The 23,218-nt window shown below is 39.1% G+C and overlaps 1 protein-coding gene across 1 annotated transcript in view; it reads left to right on the top strand.

The window, feature by feature from the left end:
- The window catches only part of GTF2E2 (general transcription factor IIE subunit 2), a 79,003-nt gene that overhangs the window by 49,301 nt on the left and 6,484 nt on the right, over positions 1 to 23,218 (top strand). Inside the window, exon 6 of the mRNA XM_012468783.2 lies at positions 549 to 642. Within this exon, the coding sequence (XP_012324206.1) occupies positions 549 to 642 (94 nt within the window). The remainder of the gene's footprint in view (positions 1 to 548; positions 643 to 23,218) is intronic.

Genomic DNA, 23,218 nt, shown 5'->3' on the forward strand with positions numbered 1-23,218 from the left:
TAATCGCTTGAACCAAGGAGATAGAAGGTTGCAGTGAGCCCAGATTGCGCCGTTGCACTCTAGGCTGGGTGACAGGGTGAGACTCTGTCTCAAAAAAAAAAAAAAAAAACCAAAAAAACTGTTCAAGAAAGAAACTCTAAAAGTAAAATTGGGGCTTGGTGGAGTGGCTCATGCCTGTCTTCCCTGCACTTTGGGAGGCTGAGGTGGGAAGATTGTTTGAGCCCAGTAGTTCAAGACCAGCTCTGGCAATATAGTGAGACCCTTTCTCTACAAAAACTTAAAAACATTAGACATGGTGGCAATGCATCTGTGGTCCCAGCTACTCCAGAGGCTGAGGTGGGAGGATTGCTTGAGCCTGAGAGGTTGAAGCTGCAGTGAACGTCTGGGTATCTCTTAAAAACAAAACAAAAACTAAAATTGGGTCCAGTGGACCCTATGGTGGTACACTGGGTGGGTTAAGGAAATGAAAGTCCTTTATTGTGTGAAAATTTTTTTTGGTGAGGTAATTTGGAGTTAACTGAAAAATTTTTATTTTATCTATCTTTAAGGCTTTGGGGGACCAGATACTATTTGTAAATCGTCCTGATAAGAAGAAAATACTTTTCTTCAATGATAAGAGCTGTCAGTTTTCTGTGGATGAAGGTGAGTCTTTCTGTATTATACTTTCTTTAGTTTGCAAGTATATTACAATTTTATGGTCATAAAATTTATAATATTTGTAATACAATTATAATTTAAATCTTACTCTTTTTTTAGCATTATCATCTCTTAGAACAGAGCCAGTGGCCCCTGTCTAACACATTGTTTCTTAGAATGCAATTTGAAATATGTGATTTGAAAGATTTTAGGTTAATTATACTTAACATCTCAGTTCAGGATTTCTTATGTTTGTAGCTCAGCTGTGCCAAATGGGTTTGTTTCTTTATTTTTATACTTTTACAAGTATAAGTTCATATCCTGATACAAAAGCTTGATGCAGGATGGGAAAAAGAATAAACTTTTATTGGTGAATAGTATTCTCTTACCTTATGAATCTTTCAGTTATCAAATTGAATAGGAAGGAGATGATGTTTTTCTTTTTGGAAATTGTGGAATTGGATGCTAAGCTGTATGTCAGGTCTCTTACTAAATGTGCAATACCTATATTTGGACTTTAGTTTTAAATTTTGGTCAATAATTTGTCATCATTAAACAAAGGTTTAATGATGAAAAATTTCTTGTTCAAGTAGAAATTGCCATTTTAGCAAATGTAATGGTATTTTACTGTAAATTTGTATTACTTTTGAAGTTTCATAAAATGGCAGGAAAATCAGTTTACTGAATATCAGTTTACTTATAAAATTTCAAAATAATGGAAATTAACAGTAAAATACTAAAGTACATAGAGCAAAATATTAATAAATTCCAAATGTGAGACTATTGCTGTGACCTACCTAGTAGTCCCATTAGCTCTTCTATATGGTATTAAATAAAAGAGATTCTACCGAATTAGTAATTTTGTATAACAAATATATTTATAAGTCTTATTTTTTTAGTAGCGAGTAAATGTCTTGATTTTGATTTTGTGATTTGTGCCATAACCTTAAGTTTTCCTTTTGTTATCTGACTCTCTGACTATAGATATCCAGGCTTGTGGTTCTGGTAGATAAGGCTTTAGTTTGCCTAAAGTTGTTTTAGGAAATTGTATTTTTGTGAAAATCCCAGTTGAGTACCTTACATGTAATTGGTTGACAATAAGTGTTAATTAAATAAAAATTTGTGGAGTATTCCAGTTGTTTGATGCTGCTATTTCTAATAAGCTTTTGTATATAATACAGCAAATATGTAGTAAACTTATCCTATCCATTGTAGTGATTGGTGCCTATTGAACAAAGACTTCAGCACTGCTTGGCAATTTTTATATTGCTTTTAGTCTTCGTTAGTTAGAATGTTGCCTTTGCTTTTAAAAACATTTAAGGCTGGGCATGGTGGTTCCTGCCTCTAATCCCAGCACTTTCAGAGGCCAAGGCGTTGAGGATCACTTGAAGCCAGGGGTTCAAGACCAGCTTGGGCAAAAAAGTGAGACCCTGTCTCTACAAAAAAAATAAAAATTAGCCAGGTTTGGTGGCTTATGCCTGTCGTCTCAGCTACTTGTGAGGCTGAGACAGGAGGATAGATTGCTTGAACTCAGGAGCTTGAGGTTGCAGTGAGCTGATTGTGCCACTGCACTCCAGCCTTGGTTGAGTGAGTGACAGAGTGAGACCCTGTCTTTTTTTTAAAAAAGTTTAAAAACCTTTTAAGATATTTCTGAGCTTAAAAAAAAAACCCTCTAAGAAATAACTGATTCCTTTATTCTTAGGCATAATTAACTCATTTTGAAAAATACTTGCAGTACTTAAAAAGACTTACAAGTATTGCAAGTTCAAATAGAGAGTAAAATGCTGTAATAAAAGGCAGACATGCCTTTCCCTTCTCTAGCTTCTCTTTCTTTTGTGCCAGCTACTTAACTAGTTTTATTTTGGATTCTTCAGTTTTTTCCCAATTGCTAAATAATATGCTTATGCTATTGTTTCTTGTTTTTTTTTTTTTTAACTTTAAACATTGTGTGACTTACTGTCATTTCTCTTTCCTGTACTTATCGCTCTTCTCCCAATATAATTATATCACTAGTTCAGTTTTAGTTTCTCCATCATTTACTTTGATGCCTTCAACAAACATCATATTTAAACGTTCTCGGTGGGAATTTTAGTGTTAAGTCTGCTCTGCAGATGGCAGCAGAGTGTAGAATGTCTGTTGTGTAATAAGATGTCTAACTTGAGGCGAGTGGTTGATAGGAAAGAGATTGCAGTAGCTTTGTAAGAGTGCACATGAAACTGTAGAATTTCTAAATAGTATTTCTTTGGGGTTTTTTGAGGAATACACTGTGTTTAGCAGTGGGAGGCTCAGGTGTTCATGTAATCCACACTCTAGGCTGTCACTGTCCCTTGTGTGCTCTTTCTGTGGATACCATTGTTTTAACTTTGTTCTGCTTTTACTGTTTGTGTATCTTTATCTGTATTTCCTTAATATTACCTCCGTCATTTTATTTGGCCTTTGTCATTTTATATGGCCTTTGTTGGCCTAAACTCTTTCCTGTTTCCTTATTACATGGCTCATAGGGGCAAAATGAGAGTTTTCACTTTTCCCCCCTAGAAAACAATAACAGTGTAGCAGTACAGAGAGTAAAATAGTAACATTAAACATTAAACTCATGCATCACATATGCTGGAGTTTAATATTACTATTAAACATGCATCACATATGTAATACATGTCCTGTGATAAAATGCTTGTTAGTAAAATCTTACGTAATCAGGAATGAGTTCTGTAAGTAATTTGATGTTTATTCTTTTAGTTTGCTTTCTCAGCATTACAAATATTCCATAATGATGTATGGCTGATTAGTACTCCACTGTGTGTACCTGATTAATGGGTTTTAAAGTATTTAACAATGCTGAAGCAAATAACTTTACATAGCTTACACATTGGGTATGTATTTTTTATGAAGTAGCCATAGAAATCAGGAAGATACTGCAGAAGTAAATTGAGAAAATATTTTTGCATCTTTTGAGATCTTTGTTGTTGCTAACTTATTTAATTTATGGTGAAATGTACTACTATGTTTCTTAATATTGACCCATCCTTATACTCATAGGATAACCTTTCTTTGGCTTTATGTATTTATAGGTTTTTTATATTAGTGTATTTAGGGTAGTTGTTTCAGTATGGTCGTTTTTCTTTTTTGTGTGTTTTGTCAGATTTTAGTTATGGTTATTATGCTGGGTCATAAAAAGAAAAGTTTTTCTTCCCCTCACTACTCATTTCTTATGAGAATAGTAGATTCCTTAAAAATGTGAAAGAATATACATCTGGCTTGTTGCTTTCTTGGCAACATTCTTAATGTTTTATTTGCTTATGTCTTTAAATTTTCTATCTTGTGTGTCAACTTTGATAATTTGTGTTTTCCCTGAAAATCATTCATTTTAAAATTTCAAATTTAATAGTGTGCAATTTTACAGTGTGGACTTAGGACTTAATTTTCTCTTTTGTTATTTTCTCTTTTTATTCCACATTTTTTGTATTTATTCTTTCTTTGTGAACTACTTATTTTTGTTGTTTGTTGTGTTTTCATTTTAATAGAAAATACCATCTATCAGATTTCCATCTATATACATATTTATTTTTTGACTGCTTGATCTAAGCAGTGACTTAGCAAACATCAGAATCTCTCACAACTTTTACTTTTTTTTTCCCTGATATTTCCTGGAGTTACTGCTTTGTTATGTTTTCATGCAGAGTTTTTAGTTTATAAACATTCTTGGCAGACATAGTTTAAGAATTGTGTTCAAAATCATTATAAAGTGTCTCTTTTGGTTGTATTTAATGTTCTTTTCCTTGAGGTCTGGCTTTATATCATCTGACTCTCTTAACCTCTGGCTTTTTAAAAATTTGATGTATTTTGCCCATCTTTTACTTTCTGTCTCTCTCTCTATTCTTTGTTTTAGGTGTTTCCGTAGAAGGCAAACGGCTGGCTTTAACTTTTGAATCAGTTCTGTCATTTTACATTTACTGTCTTTATTATGTGTTGTAATCTCCCCATCATTTACTTGGAAATGGTATAATTTCTTTTCATTCTTTTATTCTTGGTTGTCTTTTTATTTCCTTGTTGACAGTTTCTGGGATTTTTGTTATATAATCTATTAATGTTTATTCATAAGCCTGTTTATTCAGTAAATATTTAATGATCTGCTAAATGCCCTAGTCATTTTGCTAAATATAGGATATAAGATAGCTCAGTCCCTGTCTTTCTGGAGCTTTCATTCTGAAGGGGGGCAATATACAAAAATTGAAAATATTGCAGATTGTGTGAAATGCTAGTAAGGAAATAAATGAGCTCTGTGGTAAGGTGGGGGTGGTGAAGTTCAGTTACAACCTCTGTAAAAAAAGGTGAACTGAACTAAAACAGGAGAAATGAGGTGGAGTTAGCCTTGCCAAGGGTCAGCATAGTGTCCACGTGTGGGACTGTAAGGCAAGCATCCAGGCAGGGGGAATAGCAAAGACAAAGACTGTAGGAAGGCCTTTGTTTTTTTTTCCTAGAGTGGTTTTTGTTTCACCAGATTCAATGAACATTTTTTTTTCTTTTTTGTTTTGCGATGAAGTTTCGTTCTTGTTGCCCAGGCTAGGGTTCAATGGCACGACGTCTGCTTACCGCAACCTCTGCCTCCTTGGTTCAAGCTATTCTTCTGTCTCAGCTTCCCTAATAGCTGGGATTATAGACATATGCCACCATGCCTGGCTAATTTTGTATTGCTGATAGACACGGAGTTTCTCCATGTTGATCAGGCTAGTCTTGAACTCCCAACCTCAGGTGATCTGCCTGCCTTGGCCTCCCAAAGACAGTGAACACTTTTTATAACAAATGCTTTGTAACATCATCTTTGCGCTTGTGAAATTAAGTTCATAGATAATATAACCTACTGATAAACATACTTTCTTAAAGAGTCAGTGTAATCCCTAAGTGCATTGTAAAGGAGAAATAAAAATATGTTTTTATGATTTAAAAATTTATTTCAGCCAGGCGTGGTGTCTTAGCCTGTAATCCTAGCACTTTGGGAGGCCTGGCTTAGGCAGATCACTTCAGGTTAGGAGTTTGAGACCAGCTTGGCCAACATGGTGAAACCCCATGTTGGGGTTTCTGCTAAAGGTACAAAAATTAGCTGGGCATGGTGGCACATGCCTGTAATCCCAGCTACTTGGGAGGTTGAGGCACGAGAATCGCTTGAACCTGGGAGGTGGAGGTTGTAGTGAGCCGAGATCATGCCACTGCACTCCAGCCTGGGCGACAGAGCAAGGCTCTATCTCAAAAAAAATTTTTTTTTCAAAAAAGTATAAATGTTCAAGCAGTTATCCTAGAATGCAAATGGAATAGAAATGAAAGTCACTATGAAGATGATAGCCACAGATGGTCTAATATATGTGATGTATTGGCAACTTAGATTTCATAACTGGTGTTTTCCTTAAGTGGTAAAGAATTCTTGGTAAAGTTCTGAAAAATACAAAGTACATTTCTTTTATGATTTATCACGGTAAATAATTCTGTATTGTATGTACAATATACATTGTATATTCCTAGAAAATGTGTTATTAAAAGTACTTTATTTATGTTAAACAGAATTGGGTTTGTAGGCTCAGATTACTATTATAAACTGGTATTTTTCACTGATCTGTGTCCCTCTTAAGAAGGATGGTGTAAGTTAAGCAGGGTTTTCGACATTGGCAGTGTTAACATTTGGGGTGGAGTAATTTTTTTTTGATGTATTGATAGCATCCCTGGCTTGTTTAGATACCAGCAGCTCAGCTTCCCTGCAGTGTGACAACCAAAAGTATCTCCAGACATTACCAAATGTTCCCTGGAGAACAAACTTGCCCTGCTGGGAACTTGGTTAAAGGTCCAGTTTACGTTGATAGAATAGAGGAAAATTGAGACTCACTGTCTCCAGACTCCTTTGCCTGGCTCCTGTTGTTCCGCACACTTGATGGTGGAAGGAAGATCACAGTGAATGAGGTTACTGTCCTTAACCTTCCAGGCTGAGGGGATAGAATGACATAGGAAACATTGTTCAGCTGTTTGCATTTTGTCATTTTGGTGTTCACACAGTGCTGTAGAGACATCATAGGGAACGGCCACGTGCAGAAACCTTGGGTGAGGTGCCACCAGTCTTTTAGTTGAAAGTGCCAGTACTACGTAAATCAGTAATAAAAACAAAACAAAACAAAACAAAACAATTTTTTGTTAATGATATAAAGAATGTGTCTTTCCAGGGAAGACCCATTGAAAATTGGCACACGTTTTAACATTCGTCTCTCCTCGCTCCCCTTTTTATGCCTCAGAGTCCTTTATGTTTTGTGTTGATGCAGATTTTCGTTTTGTTCCACTAGGTGGCAACCTTAGCCACAGAGAGGAAATCTCGAGTGCGCACACTTCCAGGCACACCGAGGGTTCTTTCTGTCTGTAATAGAAGCCTTGTCCTAAACTGAAATATAGCTCAAGTAAGGAGGGAGTTGATTGTGTACTAATTTTTTAATCCAGTGTAGAAGTGAACACAAAGTAGTTGGGCCTAGGCATGCATCTTATTTTTCAAAGGCATTTCTTTCCTTAAATCAAGAGCTTATTCATTTAAAGGTGGTATAAATGTGATAGTGAAGAGGTCGGTGCTGAGGAATTAGACTGTAGGTTTTATCTTTTTTTAATTTTGTTTTTTATTTTTTTTACTCTACAAAAGATTTACTCACTCTATGTAGTTTTTATCTTCGTTCGTCCCCTTACTAGCTTAGGCAAGACACTTAACCTGTCTGAGATTCCTCATCTGTAAAATAGAAATAATAGTATTGTTACTCATTGTCTTTGAGGATTAAATGAGGGAGTATAAATAAAAGTGCTTGGAACTTGGAACAGAATCTGGTAGAAAGTAAGAGCACAGTAATGTTAACTATTACTAGTATTGGAAAAATAAAATCGTACCCACAGTGCTAGTTGTATGAATTCTACTTAGCTGGTTATTTGCTTATCTATCCGGTCACTGACTCAGTGGTTTTATAGTTTTGTATTTGTTTAAACAGAAAGCAAAGAAACAAAGCCAGTTGAGCAGTCTCAGGCCACATTTGTGCAGACTTTTTGCAGTTATGTTATTGCTTTTGGTATTTCTGATGAGAATTCCAGTGACAGTCTTTTTCCCCACTGCTGGTACCTTTTTTCTTACTGAAAACTTAAACAATTTCACCTTTATCTTAAGAATAAAGGATTCTTGTAGTAGCTACCACTTTTGAGTCCCTGATGTGGGGCTGATGCTGCTTTAGATTGTTATTTTAAAAATGGCTATGTGGTATTCTATTTTGTTGATATACTCTAAAACAGTTTTTTTCTGGCACATTTCCAGACGTAACTCCATAGATGGAAAGTTTTTTTTTGTTTGTTTTTGTTTCTGTCTTTTTGCTCGCTCTGTCGCCCAGGCTGAAATGTAATGGTACAATCTTGGCTCACTGCAACCTCTGCTACCCAGGTTCAGGAGGTTCTCCTGTCTCAGCCTCCTGAGTAGCTGGGATTACAAGTGTGCACCACCCTGCCCGGCCAATTTTTTGTATTTTTAATAGAGATGGGGTTTCACCAAGTTGGCCAGGCTAGTCTTGAACTCCTGACCTCAAGTAATCTGCCTGCCTCAGCCGCCCAAAGTGCTGGGATAACAGGCATGAGGCACCATGCCTGGGCCAAGCTTGCTTTTTTTTGGTATTTTTTTTGCTCTATCATGTTATAAATAGTGTTTTGTGTACATTTTCTTGAGGTTGAATTGCTGGTTCAAAAGATAGACATACTTTTAAAAATACTAATGCCTTACCTAATCTCTATAGTAAAATTAGACCAATTTATACCTCCACAGTAGTAAATGAGAAGGAATCTGTTTCTTCATGTACTCACAAATGCTGATTGGGTGTTTTTACTTGACTTTGCCAACCTCATAGAACATAAAGATTATCTTGTTTTTTATTTTATTAATTTTTATAAATAGAGAGTCTGGCTCTGTTGCCCAGACTGGGCTCGAATTCCTGGGCCAAACGATCCTCCTGCGTTGGCCTCCCAAAGTGTAGGGATTACAGATGAGAGCCACCATGCCTAGCCAAAGATTGTCTTGTTTTAAAAATTCATTTTCTTTCACTCATTTTGTAAAATTAAAGAAAACCAGGTTATTTCTGTTTGTCAGCTGAACATTTTGTCCCCACATTTGTTAAAAAGTAATTAAATTTGAGATCCTGCGAGATTGTACCTCTAAAATTTGACCCTGTGTTCCAGTATTCAGCTTAAGTATTTATGCAGCTGTGATACATTTACATAGTAGATGTCATATTTAAATATTGCAACAGCATTGTGCTAAGGAAAGGCAGGGATTAAGTATACATGTTCTATTTTAAAAAATTGAAGAGATTTTATTCATGATTTTTCTCTGAAAATGGCTCCAGTGACTTTAAGCAAAAGTAAATAGTTAAATAAAAAATTTTAAAGTGTACTTTCAATTCCATTGTGCCATGAAAATGTATAATGTTGTGTATTCTTTTTGGTTGTACATTAATATGCAGATCAACTTTCCAGGCCATTGCTGCCACTATTTATGTAGGTAATATTACCTCTGTGATTGTGTCACAAGAGGCCTGTAGTATATCAGCTTATGTGCATATCAGGTAGAAAAGCAAAGTAATTTCAGTCTTCAAGGAACTGAAATTTTGCAGTTTGAGGAAGTCTTGGTAGAAAGCATAGTGAATGAAATCAACCCATGAGTAAAAGGTATGTTTTTCATATGTACTTTTTCCCATTTTGCTTTTATTGTTATATAGATAGACGTACATAGTTGACTTGTTATACAGATATGTAACACCTATTCTAAAGAAATAAATAGTTTTCACTTGTTGATAAATTAGAAGTTAACACATTGATCAAAATACCAGAACTGTTCTTTTGTATGATATAGTTTCTTCAGCAGCTATAATAATAGATTTGACATGTAAAATTCTGTTTATTGTATACATTTTAAAACAATAATTTTGCATGCTTTATTGGGATTACAGAGGTATTTTTATTTCTGAGCTGGAAGTTTGACCTGAAATTATTTTCTTTCATATATGCCTGTAGTTAGCAAAGGTAGTCACATTCATTACATAGCCTTTAAAGTCTGGCTAAAAAGCAGGTAGTTGGGGACTTTTAGCTTCTACTTAGAGTGGAGAAAGCTAGAGAAAGCATTGTTCCTATGCTTACAGCAACAATAAACCCCAGAAATCTGCACGCTGATAATCTTCTTGAATCCATCAGTTAGCTGGGGTTGCAGAACAATGACCCAATCCAGACTGTAAGGAGAGACAGGCGTGTCTCCCCCCATGGAAAGGTGAGACATGAGCGCTTGTTTACCTGAGACAAAGTGAACAGCATGCAGGAGAATTCACTTAAAGTTTAATGAAATTAGTGTGGACCAGCAAGAAAACAGAGATCACCTCGGGGGCTGCAGACACAGGGGAATTTGTATCCACTCACAGGCACTTCTCCACAGATTTCATTGTATGCTTACAAACAGGATTGAGGCTAGGGTGTGGGTACTGAGAAAGTGTCCCTTACTGTTCCCCCTGGAGGAGGGTGGCAGTAGATCATTTTGGAAAGACATGAAGCCCTGTCTGAGTCCTTCTTCCCTTCTTTGCTCCTATAAGGGCGAAGAAGTGGTTTACACTGTGTAAAGAGAACAGAAAAAATCCTTTATCCTTGGTGAGGGACAGGAACATGCGCTAGGCCCAGAACTTTAGCGGAGGAGAAGGGGCAGGAGCACTGAGAAGGCCACACCCTGGGCACCAAGGAAGACAGTGTTTGCCCAAGACCAAGGCTTAATCCTAATGTCAGAGAATCTTCCTGCCCATACGAGGCTAACAGCTGTGGACTGACAGGTAACAGTGGAGTTCTGTGAAAGGTGCAAGAGCCTGGAGGCAGGCCAGCTCAGATGCAGTGTAAAAGGAAGACCAAAAGCTGAAGGTCGAACAGACACCGAGGAAAATATCCTCTGGCAAACCAGCTGCTGCCCTAACACAGTTTGAAGCTGGTGGTGCGTTGTGGGGTAACCATAGCAGCAATAAATTCCAAACCATGCTCCTGTCCTTACAATAGATTGACTCAACCTCTACACACTAACGATCTAGCAGAAGGAAAGGCGGGCCCATTTCCCAGGCATAATAACTATTTACCACAGTCTCAGCTGTCCTACAGAGGATATCCTGCTTTCAGAAAAGTTTTTGAGGCATAAAAAGAAGGAAGGAAGAACAACACTCCATTGAGACAGGACATTTTTAAGACAAAATTCTTTGGAACTACCAGACGTGGAATTGAAAATAACTGTTTTGTATGTTAAGATCTCTAGTAGAAAAGGCAGGCAACTTGTATGGTCAGGTAGGATATTTCAGCAGATAGACACTGTAAGAAAATAAAATAAATCCTGAAAATGAAAATGACAGTAACATAGATGAAAAATGTCTTCAACAAGCTCATTATTAAACTTGGTGTAAGGATCAGTGATTGAGATTATATTGTTCTAATGTCTTTACACCACATACGAAATGCTATGAAGTCTGTGAACTTGAATACAGCTGAAGTGTGAAAAAAATAGTGCAGAGCACCCATGAGCTGTGAGACAATATCAAGTGGTCTGAATGTGTAATTAAAGTCTGAGAGGGAAGAGAAAGAAAACGGGCAGAAGAAATACTTGAAGATATAATGACCAAAAATTTTTTAAAAGTAATGATGGGCAACCCAGACCAAGCATATGACAGAAAAACACCGAGGCATGTCATAGTCAAACTGCAGAATATGAAAGAAAATATTGTAGGCAGTCAGAGGAAAGAGACTAATTCCAGAGGAAAAAGAGAATTAAAGCAGGGTTCTTAATAGAAACTGTGCAGACCCAAAGATAAATGTAGTACATCTTTTTTTTTTTTTTTTTGAGACAGAGTCTCCTTCTGTTGCCCAGGCTGGAGTGCAGTGGCATGATCTTGGCTCACTGCAACCTCTGCCTCCCGGGTTCAAGTGATTCTCCTGCCTCAACCTCCCGAGTAGCTGGGACTATAGCATGTACCACTATGTCCAGCTAATTTTTATGCAGCACATCTTCAAAGGGCCAAAAGGGAGAAAATCCTTTCAACCCAGGATTCCATACACAGCAAAAATAATCTTTTTCTTTTCTTTCCTTTTTTCTTTATATATGGTCTCACTCTGTGGCCCACGCTGGAGTGCAGTGATGCAGTCTTGGCTGACTGCAACCTCTGCCTCCAGGGCTCAGTCGATCCTCCCATCTCAGCCTCCTGAGTAGCTGGTACTACAGGTACATGCCACTACACTCAGCTAATTTTTTGTATTTTTAGTAGAGATATGTTTTCACCATGTTGCCCAGGCTCGTTTTGAACTCAGGCTCAAGTGATCTGCCCTCTTCAGCCTCCCAAAATGTTAGGATTACAGATGTGAGCACTGCACTAGGCAAAAGTGATCTTTCAAAAATGAAGGAGAAATACTCTCTCAGAGAAACAGAAGTGGAGAGAATTTATTGCCATCAGACCTGCACCACTGGAAATATTAAAGGAAATTGTTCAGGAAGAAGGGGTATGACGTTAGACATTTGGATCTGTACAAATAAGTGTCTTGGAGCTAGAGTTTTTATTTAAAAATATTTTTTGTTTTCTGATTTCTCTGAAAGATTAACATAAATAAAAAATATTAGCAATATATTTTGTGTTTTGGGCACAGTATGTGAAATAAAATTTATGACAAATTAGCTCAAAGGTCAGAAGGGATCAGTAATTGGAAGCATACTGTTCTGATGTCTTTACACTACATATGAAATGCTATGACTTACTCTAAGCTAGCCTCTGATTAAGTATGTATGTTGTAAACCTGGGTCAACCACTAAAAACATTTTTAAAAGTATAAATAATAAGCCAATAGCGGAGATAAAATGGAATCATACAAATATATTCAGCTGATCTAAATGAACACAGAGACAGAAGGTAAAAACAAGGAGTAGATAGAACAAATAGAAACAGTGATCAAGATGATAGACTTCATTCCTAAATGTGTTAAATGAAAATGGTCTAAACACGCTGATTAAGACAGATTTTCCAGTTGGGTAGAAAAGCAAGACTCCAGTATATACTTTTTTTTTCTTTAAAGATAAATTCCTGCAGCCATCTATTATATACTATCTATTAGAAACTTACTTTAAATGTAGACAGATTAGGCTGGGTGTGGTGGCTCACCCCTGGAATCTCAGCACTTTGGGAGGCTGAGGTGGGTGGATCACCTGAGATCAGGAATTTGAGACCAGCTTGGCAAACGTGGTGAAATCCCCGTCTCTACTAAAAATACAAAAATTAGCTGAGTGCGGGGCATGTACCTGTAATCCTAGCTACTTGGGAGGCTGCGGCAGAAGAATCTCTTGAACCCAGGAGGCAGAGGTTGCAGATTGTACCACTGCACTCCAGCCTGGGTGACAGAGCAAGACTCCATCTTTAAAAAAGTAAAATTAAAAATAAATGTAGACAGGTTAAAAGCAAAAGCATGTAAAATGATATACTGTCCAAATACTATCAGGGGAAAGCTAGGGTGGCTATATCAATATCAGACTGAGTAGAATTCAGAGCCAGGAAAATTACCAAGGATAAAGAAGGTTGTGGGCTTGGCATGGTGGCTTATGCCTGTAATCCCAGCACTTTGGGAAGCTGAGGCAGGAGGATTGCTGAGGCCAGCCTGGGCAACATGATTCAATCTCATCTCTACAAAAAATAGAAAACTCAGCTCTGTCTGATGGTATGCACCTGTAGTCTTTGCTACTCAGGAGGCTGAGGTGGGAAGATCACTTGAGCCCAGGAGTTGGAGGTTGCAGTGAACCGTGATTGTGCCACTGCACTCCAGTTTGGGTGACGGAGCCATGCCCTGTCTCAAAAAAAAAAAAAAAAAAAAAGACATTACGTAATGATAAAGGTATCAATTCTCCACGAGTACATAATAGTCCTAAATATCTAACTAACAACAGGTCTCCAAAATACATTAGTTAAAAATGAATAAAACTAAAAGGAGAAATAGATACATCCACAGTTAAAGTCTACAACATTCTTCTCTCAGTAGTTGATTGAACAAATAGATGGAAAATTAAGATATAAAAGTCCTGAAGAGCACCATCAACTAATTTGACCTAATTGCCATCTATAGAAGAGACTACCCAACAGCAGCAGAATCCTGTGCATATATTTCCTTTTTTTTTTTTTCGAGATGGCATTTTACTCTTGTTGCTGAGGCTGGAGGGCAATGGTGCGATCTCGGCTCACTGCAGCCTCTGCCTCCCGGGTTCAAGTGATTCTCCTGCCTCAGCCTCCTGAGTAGCTGGAATTACAGGCATACACCACCACATCCAGCTAATTTTTGTGTTTTTAGTAGAGACGGGTTTCATCATGTTGGTCAGGCTGGTCTTGAACTCCTGGCCTCAAGGGATCTCCTGTCTCAGCCTTCCAAAGTGTTGGGATTACAGGCGTGAGCCACTGTGCCTAGCCCTATGCATATATTTTCAATTGCATGTGGAATATGCACCAAGATAGTTGGTATTCTAGCCCACAAAACAAGCTTTAATTGCATTTGAAAGACTTGGAAGTACCTTTGCCTTCCATGTCTTTTGATCCTGCATCTATGGAGTCAACCAACTATAGACTGAAAATATTTGGAAAAAAATTGTGTCTGTACTAAACACATGCAGACATTTTCCTTGTCATTGTTCTGTAAACAATACAGTATCACTATTTACATGGTGTTTAAATTGTATTAGGCATTATAAGTAATCTAGAGATGATTTAAAGTACATGGGAGAATATGCTATCAGAGACTTAAGCATCCATAGATTTTGGTATCTGTAAGAGTCCTGGAACCAATCCCCCATGGATGCCAAAGGATGACTATATATGAACGATGTGTGTGGGCCATAATGGAATTAGGCTAGAAATCAGTAACAGAGCTAGCTATATTTGAAAACTGTCCATTTGGAAATTAAATAATTTTATTTATTTTTTGAGACAGAGTCACACTGTGTAGGCTGGAGTGCAGTGACATGATCATGGCTCACTGCAGCCTTGACCTCCCTGGGCTCGGGCGATCCTCCTACCTTAGCCTCCCATGTAGCTGGGAGTACAGGTGTGTGTTGGCACACCTGGCTAATGTTTGTATTTTTCTGTAGAGACGGAGTTTTGCAATGTTGCCCAGTCTGGTCTTGAACTCAGCTCAAGTGATCTGCCCACCTCGGCCTCCCAGAGTGCAAGGAGTACAGATGTGAGCCACCACACCCAGCCTGAAATTAAATACCTTTAAGTAACCTGTGGTTCAAGGAGGAAATCACAGGGAAGTAAAAACATTGTTGAATTAAATGTAAGTGAAAGTACAGTGTGTCAAAATTCATGAGATGCAGCTATAGCGGTGCTTATAGGGAAATAAAGAGCATTAAGTGCTTATAGTAAAAAAAATTCAATTGTATAGCCATGCACATTTCCTTTATCAGTTGATGAATATTTGGGTTTTTCCACTTTTTGGCTACTATGAATAATACTGCTATGAACATACCTATACCAGTTTTCACGTGGACATGTGTTTTCATTTCTCTTAGGTATACCTAGGAGTGGAATTGCTACATCATATGGTAATTCTATGGTTAACTTTTTGAGGAATTGTGCTGTTTTGCAAAGCAGCTACATTAATTTACATTCTCACCAGCAATTTAGGAAGGTTCTAATTTCTCCCACACCCTTGCCAACACTGATTTTAGCCATCCTAGTGGATGTGAAATGTTAATGTGATTTTGACTTGCATTTCCCTAATGACTAATGATGTTGAACATCTTTTTGTGTGCTGATTGGCCATTTATATATTTTATTTTTTTACTTTAGAAACAGGGTCTCACTCTGTTTCCTGGGCTTGAGTGCAGTGATATGTTCATAACTCACTGCAGCCTCAAACTCTTAGGCTCATGCAGTCCTCCCTTCTCAGCCTCCTGAGTAGTAGCTAGGGCAACAGGTGTGTGCCATGGCCTCCTCAAAATGCTGGAATTATAGATGTGAATCACCACACCTGGTTGATCTGCATATTTTCTTTGGCAAAATGTTTATTGAAATCCTTTGTCCATTTTAAAAAGTTTTGTGCTTTTATTACAGAGCTTTAAAAATTCTTTATTCTGCATACATGTCCATTGTAAGATACATGCTTTACAGATATTTTCTTCCATTCTGTGGGTTGTCTTTTCACTTCCTTAATGGCGTCTTATGAGGTATAAAAGTTTTTAATTTGGGGCTGGGAGCAGTGGCTCACGCTTGTAATCCCAGCACTTTGGGAGGCTGAGGCAGGTGGATCCTCTGAGGTCAGGAGTTTGAGACCAGCCTGGCCAACATGGCAAACTTCTGTCTCTACTAAAAATACAAAAATTAGCTGGGCGTGGTAGTGCCCACCTATAATCCCAGCTACTCGGGAGGCTGAGGCAGGAGGATCACTTGAACTTGGGAGGCTGAGGTTGTAGTGAGCTGAGATTGCACCACTGTACTACAGCCTGGGTTATAGGGTGAGACTCTATCTCAAAAAAAAAAAAAAAGTTTTAAATTTTGAACAAATTCTTTATCTTTTTTTCTTTTGCAGCTTGTACCTTTGGTGTCATGTCTAAACCATTGCCTTTTCCAAGGTCATGAAGATGGACTTCTGTTTTTACCTCTAGAGGTTATAGTTTTAACCCTTGCATTTACATCTTTGATCATTTTGAGTTAATTTTTGTGTATGGTGTGAGACATGGGTCCACTGTCCTTTAGAAAGTTAAATAAATAGGTATAGATCTCTACATTGTAATATATATTACTATATGACCCAGCCATCCCACTCTTAGGTGTTAACCCAAATTCGTGTAAAATTCATGGGTATTTCTGCTGGCTTTATTCATAACCACCAACAACTGGAAACAACTCACATCCTTTAACTGTCCCTTAACTTCCCCTTAACTGTGGCACATACTTACAACGGAATACAACTCAGCGATGAAAAGGAACAAAGGACTGACATTCCACCAACACAGATGAATCTCAGAGGCATCATGCTTAGTGAGGGAAGTCAGATTCCAAAGGGACATGCTGTGTGATATTATTTGTACGTTTATGATACTCTTGGGAAACAGAACCATAGAAACAGATCAGTGGTTGCCAGGGGCTGGCTGAGGAGAGAGACATTAACTGCAGAGGAGCATAGGGTGGTTTGTGGTTGTGGAATTGTCTGTATCATCGTGGTGGTGTTTGCATGAGCATATGCTTGTCAGAACATCAAGGACTGTACACTAAAATGTGCAGGATTTTAATTTGTGTGAATTATACATTAGTAAAATAAAAGGAAAATTTAAAGATGTTCAAAATAATATGATGTTTCTCCCATTGTAAAGCAGTTTTCAAAGGTGAAAAGTTACCCCACGGCTTCTTCCCTTTTTGTTTTGGTGTCTGGTGTTTATCCTGAGTAAGAAGTGCCATTGCTCAGTGGAGATTTCAGCAGGATCACCAAGAACAGCAAGTGCTGCCAAGTTCTTCTGATCCTGCCCAGCCATGGTCAGCTCTAGGCATGATCCTGCCCAGCCCCTGCTGCACAGATTGGGGCAGACGGTGCCTGTTCTTTATAGATGTCTAGATAGCAGGTCATACCATTGTAGTGACAGAATTCTCAAGAAATACTTGTTGAAATGTGGAGGATGAAGTGTCATTTGTCTTTATAATCCTGCCTACATAAGGTATACTTAGAATTTTTTTTTTAAGACAAGGTCTTGCTCTGTTGATTAGGCTGGAGTGCAGTGGCACAGTCGTAGCTCACTGCAGCAGCCTTGAACTCTGCTGGGCTCAAGCCATCCTCCCACCTCAGCCTCTTGATTAGCTGAGACTACAGGCATGTGCCTTCATGTCTGGCCAATTTATTTTAAATTTTTTTTTGTAGAGATGGAGGTCTCGCTGTTGCCCAGACTGGTCTGGAACTCCTGGCCTCTAACAATCCTCACACCTTGGTCTCCCAGAGTGCTGGGATTACAGGTGTGAGTCATTGCACTGGGCCAGGACTTTTTTAAAAAGAAAAATCTCAGGCAGTGTGTATTCGTTTCCTGTTGCTGCTATAACATGTAATCACAAACTTGGTTGCTTTAAAACAACACAGATTTATTATCTTACTCTTCTGGAGGTCAGAAGTCTCAAATGGGTCAGGAGGGCTGCACCGTTGCTGGATACTCACGGGGAGATTTCATTTCCTTACCTTTTCAGCTTCCAGAGACTGCCTGAATTTCTTGGCTCATGTCCCAACATCACTCTGACCTCTGCTTCTGCCTTGACTTAGGCTCTCCTGCCTGCCTCTTTCCTTCATAAGGACCCTTGTGATTCCATTGGGTCTACTGAAATAATCCAGGATAACCTGCCTCTCAAGGTTCTTTTTTCTGTGGACCAACATCTCCTCATTGCCCCTCTCCTAGCCTCTAGTAGCCACCATTCTACTCACTGCTTCTGTTGAGTTCCGATTGTTGTAGATTCCACATAGAGGTGAAAACATGCGGTTTTTGTCATTTGGTGCCTGGCTTATTTCACTTAACAATGTCCTCCAGGTTTATTGTGTTGTTGCAAATGACAGAATTTCTTTCTGTTTTAAGGCTAATAGTATTCCATCATGTATACATATTATATTTTCATTATCCATTCATGTGTTGATGGACACTTAGAATGAATCTTTGGCTATTGTAAATAATGCTGCAATGAACATGGGAGTGCAAGTATCTCCTCAACATACTGAGTTCAGATCCTTAGAATAAATACCCAGAAACAGGATGCTGGATCAAATGACACTCCAGTTTTTAGTTTTTTTGGGGGACCTCCATACAGTTTTCCATAATGGCTACACTAATTTACATTTCCACCAACAGTGTACAGGTGTCCCTTCCCCGCCTCCTCATCTGTGCATGTTATCAACAGTGTACAGGTGTCCCTTCCCCGCCTCCTCATCCGTGCATGTTATCAACAGTGTACAGGTGTCCCTTCCCCGCCTCCTCATCCGTGCATGTTATCAACAGTGTACAGGTGTCCCTTCCCCGCCTCCTCATCTGTGCATGTTATCAACAGTGTACAGGTGTCCCTTCCCCGCCTCCTCATCTGTGCATGTTATCAACAGTGTACAGGTTTCCCACATCCTCATCTGTGCATGTTATCGACAGTGTACAGGTTTCCCACCTCCTCATCCGTGCATGTTATCGACAGTGTACAGGTTTCCCACCTCCTCATCCGTGCATGTTATCGACAGTGTACAGGTTTCCCACCTCCTCATCCGTGCATGTTATCGACAGTGTACAGGTTTCCCACCTCCTCCTCCCTGCATGTTATCAACAGTGTACAGGTTTCCCACCTCCTCATCCGTGCATGTTATCAACAGTGTACAGGTTTCCCACCTCCTCATCCGTGCATGTTATCGACAGTGTACAGGTTTCCCACATCCTCATCCGTGCATGTTATCGACAGTGTACAGGTTTCCCACCTCCTCATCCGTGCATGTTATCAACAGTGTACAGGTTTCCCACCTCCTCATCAGTGCATGTTATCGACAGTGTACAGGTATCTCACATCCTCATCTGTACATGTTATCAACAGCGTACAGGTGTTCCCTTTCCCACTTCCTCATCTGTGCATGTTATCGACAGTGTACAGGTTTCCCACCTCCTCATCCGTGCATGTTATCGACAGGGTACAGGTTTCCCACCTCCTCATCCGTGCATGTTATCGACAGGGTACAGGTTTCCCACCTCCTCATCCGTGCATGTTATCGACAGGGTACAGGTTTCCCACCTCCTCATCCGTGCATGTTATCGACAGGGTACAGGTTTCCCACCTCCTCATCCGTGCATGTTATCGACAGGGTACAGGTTTCCCACCTCCTCATCCGTGCATGTTATCGACAGGGTACAGGTTTCCCACCTCCTCATCCGTGCATGTTATCGACAGGGTACAGGTTTCCCACCTCCTCATCCGTGCATGTTATCGACAGGGTACAGGTTTCCCACCTCCTCATCCGTGCATGTTATCGACAGGGTACAGGTTTCCCACCTCCTCATCCGTGCATGTTATCGACAGCGTACAGGTTTCCCACCTCCTCATCCGTGCATGTTATCAACAGCGTACAGGTTTCCCACCTCCTCATCCGTGCATGTTATCAACAGCATACAAGTTTCCCACCTCCTTATCTGTGCATGTTTTGTCTTTTTGAGGATAACCATTCTCACAGGTGTGAATTAATATCTCATTGTACTTCTCTTTCTCCTTTTTTTTTTTTTAGACGGAGTCTTGCTCTGTCACCCAGGCTGGAGTGCAGTGGCACGATCTTGACTCACTGCAACCTCTGCCTCCAGGGTTTAAATAATTCTCCTGCCTCAGCTTCCTGAGTAGCTGGAATTTTTGGAACCCACTGCCTCTCTCGGCTATTTGTCTTTTTAGTGGAGATGAAATTTTGCCATGTTGGCCAGGCTGGTCTTTAACTCCTGACCTCAGGTGATCTGTATGCCTCGGCCTCCCAAAGTGCTGGGATTATAGGTGTGAGCCACCGTGCCCAGCCTCATTTGTATATCTTCTTTTGAGAAATGTCTAGTCAATATTCAGGTCTTTTGCCAATTTTTAAATCAGGTTATTTGTTGTTGTTTTTGCTATTTTTTTGAGTTCTGTGTGTGTGTGTGTGTATTTTTTTTTTTTTTTTTTTTTGGAGGCAGCGTCTCATTTTGTCGCCCAGATTGTAATGCAGTGGCACGATCTCAGCTAACTGTAGCCTCCACCTCCTGGGCTCAAGTGATTTTCTAACCTTAGCCTCCTAAGTAGCTAGGACTACAGATGCACACCACCGAGCTTGGCTAATCTGGTAACATTTTTTTTTCTTTTTGTGTGATAACATTTTTTTGTAGAGATGAGGTCTCACTATATTGCCCAGGCTGGTCTTGAACTCCTAGGCTGAAGCAGTGTTCCTGCCTCAGCCTCCGAAAGAGCTGGGATTATAGGCATCAGTCATGGCGCCTGCCCTATATTTTGTATATTAACCCCATTTTAGATGTATTGCTTGCAAATATATTCTCCCAGTCTATAGATTATCTCTTCACTCTGTTTAGTTTGCCATGCTGAAGCTTTTTGGTTTGATATAATACCATTTGTCTTTGTTTGCTTTTGTGGCCTGAACTTTTGGGGTCAGATGCAAAAAATGATTGCCCTGGCCAATGTTGTGTTGTTTTCTCACAGTATTTTCATAGTTTGAGGTCTTACGTTTAAGTCCTTTTTTTGTTTTGTTTTGTTTTGTTTTTTTGAAACGGAGTTTCGCTCTTGTTACCCAGGCTGGAATGCAATGGCGTGATCTTGGCTCACTGCAACCTCTGCCTCCCAGGTTCAGGCAGTTCTTCTGCCTCAGCCTCCCGAGTAGCTGGGATTACAGGCACGCGCCACCATGCCCAGCTAATTTTTTGTATTTTTAGTAGAGACGGGGTTTCACCATGTTGACCAGGATGGTCTCTATCTCTTGACCTCGTGATCCACCTGCCTCGGCCTCCGAAAGTGCTGAGATTACAGGCGTGAGCTACTGCGCCCGGCCACGTTTAAGTCTTTAATCTGTTTTGAGTTGATTTTTCTATATGGTGTGAGACACTGGTCTCATTTCATTCTCCTGCATGTGGATATTCAGTTTTCTCGACACCCTTTATTGAAGAGACTGTCCTTCTCTCATTGTGTGTTCTTGGCACCTTTGTCAAAGATCAGCTGGTTGTAAATGCATGAGTTCATTTTTGGGCTTTTGTTTATGCCACTACCATGCTGTTTTGATTACTGTAGCTTTGTAATATAGTTTCAAGTAGTGTGGTGCCTCCAGTTTTTATCTTTTTGTTCAAGATTGCCTTGACTATTAAGTTTTGTGTGTGTTTGCATAAGTATTTTAGAATTTTATTTTTTATTTCTGTGAAAAATGGCATTGAAATTTTTATAGGGATTGCATTTAATCTGTGGATCACTTTGGGTAGTATGGACATTTTAAGAGTATTAATTCTTCCAATCCAGAAAACAAATCTTGAGATCATCTCCTCATCTCTAGATTCTTAGTCACAAAGTCCCTTTTACCAAATATGGTAATGTATTCACAAGTTTTGGGCATTAAGATGTGGACATCTTGGGTGGGGGTGCATTTTTCTGTGTAGCACAGAAGAGAAATTATTTTAATAGTGTCTAAAATGTAAGATCACTGGGGGGTGTAAGGTAAGTTGAGAAATGTCCTATTTTCTGGAACTGAAAAGTGGGTATAGTGAGACTTTTGAGGATAAAGAAGTCATGTTGATAACACGTGTTTTTAAAGGAAAAGGGAGAAAGGCATGGCGTGTTGCTGGTTGAGATTCTGCATTTAGTTTTGTTGTCGTCGTTGTTTTAGAGACAGGGTTTCACTTTGTCTCCCAGCCTGGAGCGCAAACTCCTGGGTTCAAGGTCTCCTCCCCTCTGTCTCCTGAGTAGCTGGGATTACAGGCTAGCACCACCATGCCTGGCTCATTTTTTCAAATTTTTGAGATGGAGTCTCGATATATTGCCCAGGCTGGTCTGCAGTTCTCCCACTTCCATCTCCCTAAGCTCTGAGATTACAAGCATGAGCCACTGGGCCTGGCCTACCTTTTTTTTTTAAATGGCAAAGAAGTACCTTAACGCTAACAGTAGAATACCATAGCCTAATGTGGGGCTAAGAAAAAGTGGCCAGTGTGTGAATTATTAGTATGATCTTCCTTGTATTTAGGTTATTTATTTGTTTAAAATATTACAGTAACAATACACAAATATTTCTGCATGTTATTAATAAAACCTTTGTCAAGGAGTCTATAGAGCAAAAAACAAAAATTCTCCACGCAAACTCTATTCTTTTTTCTGAGGATACCTATTGGTGTATATTTTCCACATTTTTACGATGTGTTTAATATGTATGTGTTTTTGCTTTTTAAGAAATTTTTAGAATTTTTGTTTCTTCTACTTTGCATAAATGAGATCACTTTGTATCTAGTAGCTAGTCATTTTCTTAAATGTTTTATATTGCCTTTATTAAAGACACCAGCACCCAGAAAATGATAATGGGTGTTAGATGGTGATGATGATAATGGTAATAGGTGTAGATAGTGCTCTTTCATTTGCAGGCGTTATTCTCAGTGCTGTATTAACTCCTTTAATCCTCACTATTTTTTTTTTTTTTTTTTTGAGACAAAGTTTCGCTCTTGTTACCCAGGCTGGAGTGCAATGGCGTGATCTCGGCTCACCGCAACCTCCACCTCCTGGGTTCAAGCAATTCTCCTGCCTTAGCCTCCCGAGTAGCTGGGATTACAGGCATGCGCCACCATGCCCAGCTAATTTTTTGTATTTTTAGTAGAGACGGGGTTTCACCATGTTGACCAGGATGGTCTCGATCTCTTGACCTCGTGATCCACCCGCCTCGGCCTCCCAAAGTGCTAGGATTACAGGCGTGAGCCACTGCGCCCGGCAATCCTCACTATTTTATGAGGCAGGTATTATTATCATCCTCACTTTGTAGATGAAGAAATGGAGCAGAAAAATTAAGG

Source organism: Aotus nancymaae, unplaced genomic scaffold (assembly GCF_030222135.1).
Source record: "Aotus nancymaae isolate 86718 unplaced genomic scaffold, 86718_ANA_hifiasm-v0.15.2.pri h1tg000079l, whole genome shotgun sequence".
Classification (NCBI taxonomy): Eukaryota; Metazoa; Chordata; class Mammalia; order Primates; family Aotidae; genus Aotus; species Aotus nancymaae.